The sequence below is a fragment of the Anarrhichthys ocellatus genome, unplaced genomic scaffold, assembly GCF_004355925.1.
Source record: "Anarrhichthys ocellatus isolate YVR2014 unplaced genomic scaffold, GSC_Weel_1.0 scaffold10, whole genome shotgun sequence".
Taxonomy (NCBI): Eukaryota; Metazoa; Chordata; class Actinopteri; order Perciformes; family Anarhichadidae; genus Anarrhichthys; species Anarrhichthys ocellatus.
The window spans coordinates 9,270,719-9,283,798 of NW_022280040.1; the positions used below are offsets into that span (position 1 = coordinate 9,270,719).

The 13,080-nt window shown below is 42.7% G+C and overlaps 1 protein-coding gene across 7 annotated transcripts in view; it reads left to right on the forward strand.

Annotated features, from left to right (window-relative positions):
• The window catches only part of dpp6a (dipeptidyl-peptidase 6a), a 176,713-nt gene that overhangs the window by 154,760 nt on the left and 8,873 nt on the right, over positions 1-13,080 (forward strand). For all 7 annotated transcript variants that reach the window (XM_031849967.1, XM_031849966.1, XM_031849968.1 and 4 more), the window contains 9 exons: positions 2,247-2,367; positions 9,017-9,171; positions 9,262-9,359; positions 9,841-9,964; positions 10,058-10,096; positions 10,262-10,369; positions 10,615-10,706; positions 11,797-11,844; positions 11,975-12,093. In XM_031849967.1, coding sequence (XP_031705827.1) covers positions 2,247-2,367; positions 9,017-9,171; positions 9,262-9,359; positions 9,841-9,964; positions 10,058-10,096; positions 10,262-10,369; positions 10,615-10,706; positions 11,797-11,844; positions 11,975-12,093 — 904 coding nt within the window. The remainder of the gene's footprint in view (positions 1-2,246; positions 2,368-9,016; positions 9,172-9,261; positions 9,360-9,840; positions 9,965-10,057; positions 10,097-10,261; positions 10,370-10,614; positions 10,707-11,796; positions 11,845-11,974; positions 12,094-13,080) is intronic.

A 13,080-nucleotide genomic window follows, 5' to 3' on the forward strand; every position in this document is an offset into this window, starting at 1 on the left:
TGTGTGTGTGTGTGTGTGTGTGTGTGTGTGTGTGTGTGTGTGTGTGTACGTGAACGAGACCGAGAGAAAAACAGACAAACTGTAAGACTTTGTCCCATTCACCTATGACGACCTTTTGTCCCGAGTATGGATCAACTTCCCATAATGCATTGTGGTCAAATCTTTCTTTCGACCTTCCCCACTTTTACTACTCAAATCCTTCAAACTCCATATTACCACTTTCTGCTAAATAAGCCGAATGCCTGAAACACACCAAGCAAGTGTGGCTCTCTGCAATAATTACGTTTTTCTCTGCAGCCAGGAAGCGTGTTCGTCTGTTTCAGATGGGAAGAACTTCTTTGTAACAGAGGCCAACATGTCACAGGAGTCCGTTTACTGATTGGCTGCCGGTATCCTCCAATTGCAATTTACCGCCGAGAGTTAATTTAATCTCCAACTTTTAGTTTGGCCGCACCTCGCCACAGAATGAAAGAGCTGCCGTGCTGAGCAGCCGTAGCTTTTCATTTTAATTGCACCGTCGCCTCGCCGCAGGCCACTCTGCACCACTGCTCTGGTGCGTTTTAGGCACAAGAGTACACCGCCATTAAGGTTGCACTCAAGCTAAATGCTGACTTCGGCCTCTAACAAGCTCACCATGAAAGTGTGAGCAGACTGTGAGATTATGTTTACCGTGTTCATGGTCTTAGTTTCGCATGTCAGCATGCAAACTAAATAGCATGAAACACAGCTGAGGCTGATAGGAATGTAATTAGCTTTGCAGATATTTGTTCAAAAAATGTAGCCCCTTGACTCCACTTGAGAACACTTTAATAGGTTTAATATGTTGCTGAAACCTTCACGTTTCTTTACATTCTCCTACCCAAACAGCATCATCATTTTATCGGTAAAGAAGTGTAAAATAACGAATTTTCTCATTGTGTTGGTGAGGTCTCAGTAGCACAGCAGTGTCCTCACCGGCCCAAATAATGGGCCGGTGAGGACAAATATTTCGTCCAAATATTCTCGCTGAGGATTAATGTGGATCCCAGCCATCATTGGCTGAGTTCTACCTTCCTTCAGAGAACAGGGCCAGGTCTTCTCTCTGTGCTGTGGCCTACATTAGCTTCTATACAGGGACTCCATCTGCTCCAAAGTGACACCAAACCACGTGGGCCCCCAGCTCCAAACTCCTCAAGAAAAACTAATTGTGACAGATTCTGTGTTGCCTTTTAAGGAGATGCAGGGTTCACTGGAGACACTTTTAACCAGCTTGTTAGTTGTTATGCAAGTGTGTATACCTAATGCCACATTACTGAGACATGGTGTAATAGTAAAAGATTGAAAAGGGCTAAATTAGTAAATGGGGTAGATTGTTGGTGTAGAAAGTAGTAAGCATTCAGTGATCGTTGCAGCTGCGGTATCGGATTTCCTGCTGCACACCATCCCAACGTTTAGACTTCTCAGTGTGAACATGTCCAGTAGAATCATTCACAAGCTGATCGCATGATAGCAACTCGAGGCCCACAGATTCCCTAATCCTTGAGATCACGAGCAAACCCTTTTCTGTAATAGCCTGGGATTGATTTCAGCATGGCATTAAGATTAACATTTTAAAATTCTGGCCCCAAGAGCCCACCGGCCCTATCACGCTCACCGTGGGTGATGATGATCTATTATTCTCTGTAATGAAAGAGTTGACCTTCAGTTATCTTGAAGAGCCTGAAGGCCCTGTAGAGGAGAGCATCAAAATCAGAATTTGGTCCCAACGTTTGCCATCTTTTCAGAAATTGAAAAGACGTCTTTTTCCTTTCGTCAAAACTCTTTGGTGTCTCTCTAATAAACAGGTACCATTGCCAAAATGTGCACTCTCTTGTGTGTGACAGGTGAAAAGGTTGATGTGTGTTTTGACCCCCTGGGTTGATTTTAGCTGTGATAGCATGACACCCGCCATACATCGTGTCGGTATGAATACCAAACTGCCTTCAGGCTTTCTGCTGCGAGTGTTGATAATAATAATAATGTAACAGCTCATTCACAATAATGAAATTCCCTGTCGGAAAGGCTGTCAGTCGGGGTCAGGTGCAGATCAACCTTCGTATCAGCTGGAAGGGATTATATGCTTTTCTGGATGGGAGCTGCTTGAAACAGAAGTTCTTGTCGTGGGTTTAAGGATAGTGTCTCTAAAGATGGTTTTGCCTTTTCCAACATGTGATGTGTTTCACGCAAACATAATGTACTTCCCCTCTCTCTCTCTCTGGCTCATGTAGATCTTCGTTTTTGAGAACAACATCTATTATCGCTCCAGGGTTGACAACCGCTCCATTCGTCTGGTGTCGACTGGCAAGGAGGGCGTCATCTTCAATGGGCTCAGTGATTGGCTGTATGAAGGTAAGGCTGAACACATTGTTGCTGTCGAACACGTTGAACTACTCCTTTAAAGTTATCTTTACAACATGGGGACTTACCCCCAGAGGCACGGCAGTAGTTTTGCAAGATTTCCAGACAGGACATGTGGGAACAGTGAGCATTACTCTGTCAACCCGCTGCTCTAAATCTCTCACATAACCCCACGAAAATCTGCAAATTGTCATTTATTCATGTTGGGTTTTGTACGGGTGTTAAATAGTACGTTTTAGTGTTGTTGTTGAGCGGATTGTTTCAACCTTTGACAGAGCCAAAGTAGCTGTTTCCAGTCTTCATGCTAAGCTAAGCCAACCACTGCTGGCTAGAGCCTTATATTAAACCAACGGACATGAGAGTCGTATCAAGCCAGCGGTTCCCAAACTCATAGTAAGGGGTCACAAGATAAACCAAAGGGGTCGCTACATGATTTACAGGATAGGAAAGAAGACAAAACATGCTTAACTTCACAACACAATCATACATGCACCATGTGATGAGGGATCGCATGCAGACATCAAAGTCTCATCAAAGGTAAAGAGATTCAGAAGCACTGACGTACGTCACGATGACCAATAAGGAAAATAAGTAAAGTGAACCTCTCTCCTCCCTCTATACCATTACTTCAATGTGAACACTCTTACCATGTATTAGCGAGTAATGACATGAGACGGTCCGATCCCCAGGGGCTGCATCTTCATTAGTATTTTTGCCGAGTTGCATTTGGTTTCTTGCAGGTAAATTAAAAGAGGAAACCCTGTCAATGCTTTACACAGCCCTGAAAATGAATGAATGTTCTACATCGGTTGATTTGCATTTACTCAGCGCTGGCGCGTATGTTGTACACACTCTGATTCAGATGTCACGGTGCTCTGAGAGCATCGCCGCCGCCGATCAAAGCTCACCTGTGTGCCTCGCAGTCAACAAAAACAAAAACCGGGACGGCTGCCATGTTAGCGCTCAACTAATGAATTTATATCCGCTGCGCTGGGTGCACTCTCTGCTCCAGTGGAACTGCATTTTAATAACAGAGCGAGGGGGAGATGGGGAGCGGCAAGCACATAGATGGAGAGATAGCAGAACTAGAGACAGCCCACGACATACAGCGAGATGTTACTCCTCGAGTGACACTATAAAACCATACATATCTGTTTGATGATGTGAGTGGCTGCCACATCTCAGGTTATCTGAGGTCCCCAACGCACCAGGACGAGAGCTGTGTGTCTGTTTCCCTCTCCGCGACTGGATTGTTTTAATTTAATTTTGTCGACCCACGGATCCTCTTATCTCCGCATTAGCCGGGCTGACATTTGAAACCACGTCCATCCTTCAAGAGCAATATACAATCCCAGGCATTTAAACATTAATCAGAGTGTTATTACAGTGTCTAACCCCCCCTGACACGTATTTGTGCGCTGCTGAAGGCCTGGTAATTTACACTCATCATTATTCCGGTATAAATCTTTCACCGAGAGATAAAACACAGAACCAGCTTCATAATGTTTTGTTCCTTCCTGCACATGACTTTCCAAATAGATAGTGTGATGTGATGGCATGTTGACATTCTTCCAGTCCGTTTCATTATCTTGAGATGTCATATTGTAAAATATTTGGTGCTTATCTTTACTATATTCGTTTGCCTGTTATCATGTAATATTTCATTATTCAATTAAATGCAATACATCCCAAAATAGCAGGCTTAAACCAATTGTTAGTATTCAAGATCATAATGTTCAGATTATGTTGAAAGTGTTTTAGAGAGGTGTTGATTCAACGTCATGGTGATGTTGGAGGCTGTAGTCTGTGATGCGATTGACTTGTAAAGGGTTCTACTTACTACTAAAGTAGGCGTAAGAGATATTGAGATACACTACACGGCCAAATACATGTGGACATTCTTGTTGTCTGGGGATGTTCTCCATGGTGTCTAGATTTTATACTGTTTCCTGTCTCGACATATGACAATTTTTGGTAATATGCTAAAAGTCCCTATAATTTCTATTATTGATGAATCCCTTTTTGTCTTATAAATGTCCGTAAGCCTGTAAATAGATTTGGCTTTGGTCCAGTGGTGATGCCAGCATCTGCAGGGGAGCTTAGAAGTGGCGCCAGGCTGTGTGATGTTTACATTCATCAGTGGGACTGCGGGGCAGAGTATTTTCCATGCTAATGACCGAGGCTCTGCTCTGACCAAGGTCAAGATGAGGCTCAGACTGCCGCAGAGGGGAAATGAGGTCTTAAGCTCTGGCTGTCGCTGCGCGGGCAGATTTGGTGTTGAGGGGGGTGAAAGGTTGGCAAATAATCTCCCAGGCTTGAATATCCGCCGGCTTGCATTGCTGTCTTAATCCACGAATGTGTGTGCGTGTTTGTAGTGTGCATGCAGGAGAGACGCAAAGAGACGTGAGAAGAGAAGAAAATTGAATTAAACAGACACAGCCGAGACCCCCGTCGGCTGTGTGTAATAGTCCAAAACGCCTCAGGAGAGTCTCAAGTGTTCCGTCATCTGTCAGCTGTGTGATTATCGAGGCTGCACTGATACTGACGCATCCTGCAGTGTGACGCGGCCCGAGGAAACAGCTGTTCATTGGGCTCTGGTGCGCCGAGATAAAAAGCTGGCGTCGCTTTGATTTGAGTCATGTTTGCCCCCATAGATGTTTGGCTAGATGACTGTTTGCATCGTGAGGCTTGTTCGCAGGGTTGTGTCTGTTTATCGCTCTGTTTGTGGCTGGGCCTGCGGGGCCCGGAGTAACCATATAATCAACACTCGTGCGCTGGAAAGGAACAGATTACTAAAAATGTTGTTTTTGGTTTGTTTGTGAAAACAAGCTGAAAACTGATGTGAGACACACAGTTGGAAATAGTTTTGTTGAACTTTTTAAGTGACATTGCCGCCAGAATGTGACAAAAATCTGAATTGGGAAAGTCCGTGTCTTCTCAGCATGAAATAAATGTAATAGATTTTGTTAGATAGACACCAGTAGATACCAATATCTATTTCTATGATATTGTCGTTGTAGGATACTGATTTAGAGTTGCTCGTAAACTAAATTGTCCTGACGTAACTCGAGTGTGCTTGATAGCTTAATCAACATTGTAGATAACACCTTTAGGGCTTGCATTTTGAATTGTCTGTAGAAATCATGCAGCAAAAATGTGTGCATGATATAAATAAATGTGTTTTATTGCCCAATGTGCTATAAAACGAAAACCTTTTGAAATATAACCATGGAAATGTCCCTCCAGAGCCACATTACTGCTTTCAAAGGGGGAAATAGGACTCCTTATGACAAGTAAACATCATTCTATGTTTAAAATTGATGGAGCACTAGACAGGCTTAGCATCAGAGAGGGCGACCAAAAGTCTGTGCTACCATTGCAGGATAAATGTATCCACAGGGGCTATATCCTCCAATGCTTCTCTTCCCTCCTCTAGTTTAAAGCTTAAAGGGTAACGGCAGTATTTTTCAACCTGGACTCATGGTTCACGTGTTTTTGTGTATCTCAAAGACCAACATGGACAGCAGCTGCTGAAATTGGTCCAGTATTGAGGGAGAAAGCTGCTGATTGTAGCCGCCAAACGACTAACATGTAATGGCTCGGGTCAACTACTCACCGCCAACGTGTGTCCACTAAAGGTGCTTTTTGTGTCTGGCAACATTATGGAAAGGACCTCATAGAGACATATCATGATCGTCTACCACTGTTATCTTTAGGTGGAGCCACGAAGTGCCGCCTCTGGAGATGCTCAGCTAAACCTCACATTCATGTCTTGTGCTTTTCTATTCTTGCTCAATTATCACTTGCACCGTCAGCGCAGTGGTAACAGTATTCATAGTAACAGCTGTTTCACCGACATGTTCTCAGCATCTTGGGTGGAAATGTCATCGAACCAACCTGCTTCGTCAGTGAGTCGGGAGGACGGTGTCCCTGCTGTCACATTTCAACTTAAAAAGGATTTTGCCATGCCGTGTAGATTTAGTTTGTTTTACTATGACAATTAAATAATACAACGGTTCCCAATCAGTTAGCGAGGATTTAGTTTTGTTTTGAGGTGGAGGTGACGGTCGGATTGATGCAATTGTTACCTCTGGTTATTGGGGGTGGACTGCAGGCTGTGAGTATTCAGAACACAAGAGGGAAGTAGTCAGACACTAAAAAGCTGCGTTTCTCTCTGTGATTTAGTGCTGCTCTACTTTATGACTGTGGGATGTGACACTGCTGCCCTCTGTTGGAGACATATGCCAATAATTCATACAAGAACAGTCGACTTGATCATTTTGTCCACACTATTCTGTTTCAATACTACCATATGGCTCGTGTAATAGGCACATATTTTTTTTTGTATTTCTTTTAATTGCAAGAAATGAACCAAATGCCACGACCAAGGTTTGATTTTCTTCTCTTTCTCTCATTAGTTCACTCTGCCCGTATCTGCACTCATCATTTCTCCTTCGCCACTTGACTCTCATGCATTAATAATGCCCTTTATTCAGTGAATAATGTAGTCTGCGCAGCAGGATGGAGGACATGGAGAGGGGAGATGAGCCCCTGACAGCTCACCTTGGTAATCATCACTGGAGAAAGAAAGAGACGCCATTTCATCGCTCAAGAGAAAGGAAGTGAGAGCTGGCTCATCAGAAGTAGTTCACTTACACTCCCTTACTTTCTCTCCCTTTTGTCCCTTCACTTTCCTTTGTTATTGCGCACATATTAGGATACCTTTAGAAAGCGAACTACTTTCTCCTTGGCTAGTCAAGGTGACTGGGCGTCCCCCAGCAGAGCGGATCCGACAGCCCCGGCGGTTTCACTCCACGTGGAAAGCTTTTTAAGCTGCTGCTGGTGAAATCAGCAGGCAGCAGCAGAACTAGACATGCGGGAAATCTTTTTTTTTTTTTTTACCATTTGCAAATGCAGCATAATGCTGTCCTGTGCTGCCCTGTTCATCATCAGACAGTGTGATCCAATTATTCCCCACTGAGCCCTGCCAGCAGGGTGCAGGTGGACGCAACAGGCAGGCAGGAAGTGCAAAGACTAACTGGACTAAATGCAACCATTGAGCCCATTTCTTCTCATGTCACTGGCACAGAGATGTGTAGCATTGTAATTTAGCAGTGACAAGATGCTACGGGCGCAATTACTTCTGCAGGATTGCATGAGAGAACAAATGTACACAAGCGTCTGTGCTGAGGGTGTTTGTCAAATGACGCTGCATATCAAGTGATTCCACCAAGCGTGCACAGTTAATGAAAATGCTAATTGGTAGTTGATGTCTGTTAATTCCCCGAAGCGAGCGCCCAGTCCCACAGATAAACAACATTAATGAAATTTTAATTGCAAAAGTTGCTATAAATGTAGCTGGTGGCACACTGTAGCAATAAGTGGAACTGTCTCAGTGCCGTGTGCGCCGTCGCCACAGACTTAATAATGAAGTAGGATGGAGACGGCCGTGTACCATGTTGTCAGAAAAAGTTCCCTCCGTGAGCTTTTATTTGCATAATTTCTTAATAACTCACTGTGTGTTGACAGAGGACTTTGTGTGTGTGTGTGTGTGTGTGTGTGTGTGTGTGTGTGTGTGTGTGTGTGTGTGTGTGTGTGTGTGTGTGTGTGTGTGTGTGTGTGTGTGTGTGTGTGTGTGTGTGTGTGTGTGTGTGTGTGTATGTGTGTGTGTGTGTGTGTGTGTGTGTTTGTAGCTGAAGAGATGGAGGACGTGGACTGCTTTTTCCCCCATTATTTTCTCTGCCTGTTGAACATGAGTGTGTGCGATTGCAACACGATTTTAAATACACACACCTGCACACAGAGGGTCTCAGGGGAACTCTCTCGGTAGTAAGTCTGAAATGAGTTAACGTGAGTTTGTTGCTGAAAATGTACACACACACACACACACACACACACACACACACACACACAGTGGTAGGGGCAACCCAACAACTAAAGTTACACGGTGAACTACACGGTGTAGTTGTACCTGGTGAGAAATTGCTGTTCGGTTCGTTTCTAGGAGATCTGGCCGAGTTCTATTTTGGTCGATCAGCTGTGCTGAGATTAAACGCAGTTGTGATTTATGACCTGAACATTTGGTGCTCTGTGTGTTTTTCTGTGTAGGTTTAAGAGAGAGATACAAAGTGAATGAGTGAATCCAAATATAGCAAACAGGTCAGGCAAGAGTTAGTATACAGTATTGCTGACGGGGCACATTTTCTGCCGCTTTGACCTGTTTTTTTAGAAGTATTATTGTCTTTTTAATGGAGGGAATCATATAAAACTTAACTTGTGTATATTTATGAAATGTTTGTGATGAACTGGCATTATCTTCTGGTACCGGCTACTGTAGGTTTTGTCCTTTTTGACACCGTGATGCTTAAGCTGCATATTTTTTTACTATTGTGAAATCAAAAACTTTACATCCATAAATCACGTATGACCGCCAACATTCATGCAAGACCCATGTACTGAGTTTCTGTGAACAGAGAACAACACACTACAAAGATTAATACTAACGATGCAGCATAACACCTCTTAATACCTAACCATGATAAGCAACAGCAGTATGATTATGTCTCTGCTGTGTGAGTTTTTATTCAATTTTTTATTCACTGTCATTATGATTATGATCAATTTGTTCTCACTCTTCCAGAGGAGATCTTCCAGTCCCACGTTGCCCATTGGTGGTCTCCAGATGGTGCCAGGTTAGCGTACGCCACCATCAATGACACCCTGGTGCCCAGAATGGAGCTGCCCATGTTTACGGGCTCACCGTACCCAATGGGGAAAGAGTACCACTACCCGAAGGTGCACAGTTTAATTGGATTATTGGACATTTTCTTTGGATTCTAGAAGTCGTATCATTTACATCGTCTTCTCGTTCCTCGTCCCGTTCAGGCCGGTGAGGAGAACCCAGTCATCACTCTGTATGTTGTGAACCTTAACGGCCCTCTTCACACCATCGAGATGAGGAGACCCGACGATCCCAGGATGGGGTGAGGCATGCAAGCTGTCGACCAATCAATCGCTCCAATCAGTCAAATTATGCAAATCTTACACCTCATGCATTTATTTTGTGAATTTAAATATCTAATTCATATTCATATGTTCTCTCGTGTGTGTAATATCTGTCAATGTATTCATTTTCTGAAGTTACATCTTTTAATTTACTTTGTGTACTGCAAAGATTTCTCCAGCGATGCATTTTTACTTAATGTGATCCCAAGTTTAGTTCCATTACGTTTAATGTCCCCATTCGCTCTGTTCATATTCATACCCAGTCTTTAATTCCTCCTTCGCTGTGGCTCATTATATCATTAATGTTTCATCCCATTTTATGATTCTATCATAATATGCTTTCAGTAAATGGAAACTTTTTCCAACATTTTTGTCCTTTACTCTCTGACGATGCTGATTCGCAGACCTTGTAGTGTAAACGGAGTAATTAGTGTTTAATAATGTCCTTGTGTTTGTCAGTGAGTATTACGTGACCATGGTGAAATGGGCCACCACCACCAAACTGGCCATCAACTGGCTGAACAGAGCCCAGAACATCTCTATACTCACACTGTGTGAGGCCACAACGGGGGTCTGCACAAAGGTGTGTGTGTGTGTGTTACGTGTACTGTATGTCTCAAAGGCATTCTGGGATGTTGTATTACTTTTACTCAACTCTGTCAACCTGCTTCTACAGAAACATGAGGATGAAAGTGAAGGATGGCTGCACAGACAGGTAGTTAAAAATGTCACCCTATTCACCTGTAGGGTCTACCCATGTAAGCTGTAATGGGGGGGGACTTCTTTTCTATAATTATTGCATTTACCAACCCTTTTTTTGAGGTGCTATTTCTATGTTTTGTTGAGTAAAACATTAAAATAATCTTCACCGTGTCTTCAGAATGAGAAGCCTCTGTTTTCCAAAGATGGGCTGAAGCTGTTCTTCACCCGTGCCATTCCACAAGGAGGCAGGGGCAAGTTCTTCCACATCTCCATGTCCATCTCCCAAGTAAGACAATACTTATGTGTGCAGTAATGTTTAGAGTTAGTAAACATCTATCACATGTTTACCATTCAGTGTTTTTAGTATCATTCAAAAGTGTGTGTTATGAGCTTTAAGGGGTATGAGTAAACTTTATACTTGGTGAGACAAACATACTGTAGCTCTGTTGTCTGTGTTGTTTTATTCAGTAGGCTATAAAATCAGCATCTTTATTGTCTTGGTTCTTTTACTTCCTCTGTTTATCTCCAAAGCCCAACACCAGTACTGACACACTGCAGTCCATCACATCTGGAGACTGGGATGTCACCCAAGTCCTGGCCTACAATGAGGACAGCCAATTGATGTGAGCACCCACAAACCCGCCAGCAGCAGCCAGACAAACCACCACACGCTCACAGCGAGAAGCAACAGTACATCATAATTCTGCAGTAATTTATGTCGGTACACGTTGTTTAATTATAAGCAAACAAAAGTCGCATGGTTGGAAGCGGTACATTTGTCAAGCTTGTCATTCTGCTAGAGATTTGGCCCGCAGGTGCATTCAAAGTAAACTTGTTCTACTCTCTTTAATGTTTACTACTTTATTTTAATGAGGAAATGTGAGAAAATAGCTGACATGAGCAGAACGCTTAGGTCGAACAATAAAGAAATATGTTTTTTGATCTTGTTTTAGTGTTAATTATGTCTAATATGTGTTGGTCATTCTAAAATATAAGGTTGAACAAAATACCATTGAACTAAAGGTTATAAGAACAACTTAGAACTTTGATGTACATGTTTTTACTGCCTCAGAGAAACTCGCTTGTTTTTGCCGAGAGCTAAGGAGTTAAATATTTCAGCACCACGGACAGAGACAGAGAGAGTGTTGCTGTCCAACAGGCAAATGGCCCTTTTTATTGTCAAGATCGTGGTCGTTTTTAAAGCACCGATGCTGCATTTGGAGACAGCAACTAAACTTATCGTCTGTTGCGGAGAGCGTTGTGTTCTTCTACCAGCTCGTACGGTTCCACACGATAAACCGCTTCAAATAGGCTCGGTGTAAAAAAACGCCCCGCTGTGACTCATCCCCGTCGCTCCCGGATAACGTCACACCCACACTCTGGGGCCACAAGGCAACTGTGATCCGACAAACATGATCTCGCATGTACACACTTGCATTTCGCGCACACAAACAGAAACACAGTTACTCATTCACAGTGTTTGAAGTGACTTGAGTAACTCTCCTAAAAACCTCTTTCCCAAGGGGGGCAAGATTTGGCCTACTTCTCCTCTAAAAAAGATTCATCCCCCCTTTTCCCCCCCATCATTCTTTTATGAAACAACTATTCTAGTGAGTATTTGGGGCATCGCTTGTGTGTTCCTCGTGGGTATCTTTTAACACGATTTAGCTAAACTCTGCTACCATGACATTCTTTTTTTCTCTATGAATGTAGATACTTTTTGAGCACTGAGGACGGTCCAAAGCGAAGACATTTGTACAGGTAACGGCTGTTCTCTGTATTATGTTTTCTGTAATGGCAGTTGTTGTTTTGATTAATTACATTTTGCTCATTTGGATAAAAAACAAAGAAATGTTTAAAAAGTGAAATGACCTCTTCTTTGTTGCTGTAGCGCGGACACCTTTGGTTCCTTCAACCGCCGCTGTCTGTCCTGCGCGTTGTCCGACAGCTGTGACTACATCAGCGGCTCCTTCAGTCACAACATGAGCTATTTCCTGCTCAACTGCCAAGGTAGCTGACACAGGATCTTCTAACTAAACTCTATCCATCCCTCTGTCTTCCCCCTCAACTCTCGGCCCAACTTACCCATTTTAAGGCAACAATGAGGTTGTGACAAAAAAGAAATGGCCCACAAAGAGTCCACTCGTCCAATTTGGCTTCGTCGAAGGAGGAAATGATATTAGCCAAAGTTATGAACAAAATGTCAAAGTCATTTTGCAGCGCTGGCTTTGCCGTTTTTTAAATTCGAGGCTGCCGATGTAACGCTGCAGTTCTTCCTACTGTCAGACGGCTGTAGGGATTTGATAAGCTGAAGGGGAAGACTCATAGTGTACAGGTGAGGATGTTAGATAACGGTCTTAAGCACAATAAAGACAGGCTTACTGACACTTCTATTGTTGCTGTACATTTGTATTTTTATTGTAAGTCTAAATATGTTTAATGCAGTTGTGGAATGAGTATTAACGTATCGTTTATTTAAGCAAGAGTAGCAAGTGAAAGTCTTTCTTTCAAAAGTATGAACACAAAGTGTACTTTTATGTTCAAAGGAAAAGTTAGTTTATTATTGCTACATTAACATGCATATGTTTGAGTTGTTTTAAATGCTTCATTCACTGTTGGGTAGTTTAATCTACAACAATGTGTCATGTTTTATAAATTGATAAATAATAGCTTTAGCTGGTAAATGAAATAAAAGCACATTTCCCTCTGAAATGCAGTGGAGTAGAAGTATAAGGTAGCATAAAATGGAAATACTCAAGTAAAGTACATGTACAGTATGTTACAATTGTACTTCTGTACTTGTATTTTTTTACAAATGTACTTGGTTACTAGTACTATTCAGCATTATCCTATATTTGAGTCTATATTTTCTCCATATTTCTGTATCTTGACGATAAAAAACGTTTCGTGGAAAATAAGAGCCAATCTTTGTGTGTCTATTCTCTAGTTTGTGCACAAAGAACTTCCCTCTTGCTGTGCCACTCCTTACAACCTTGA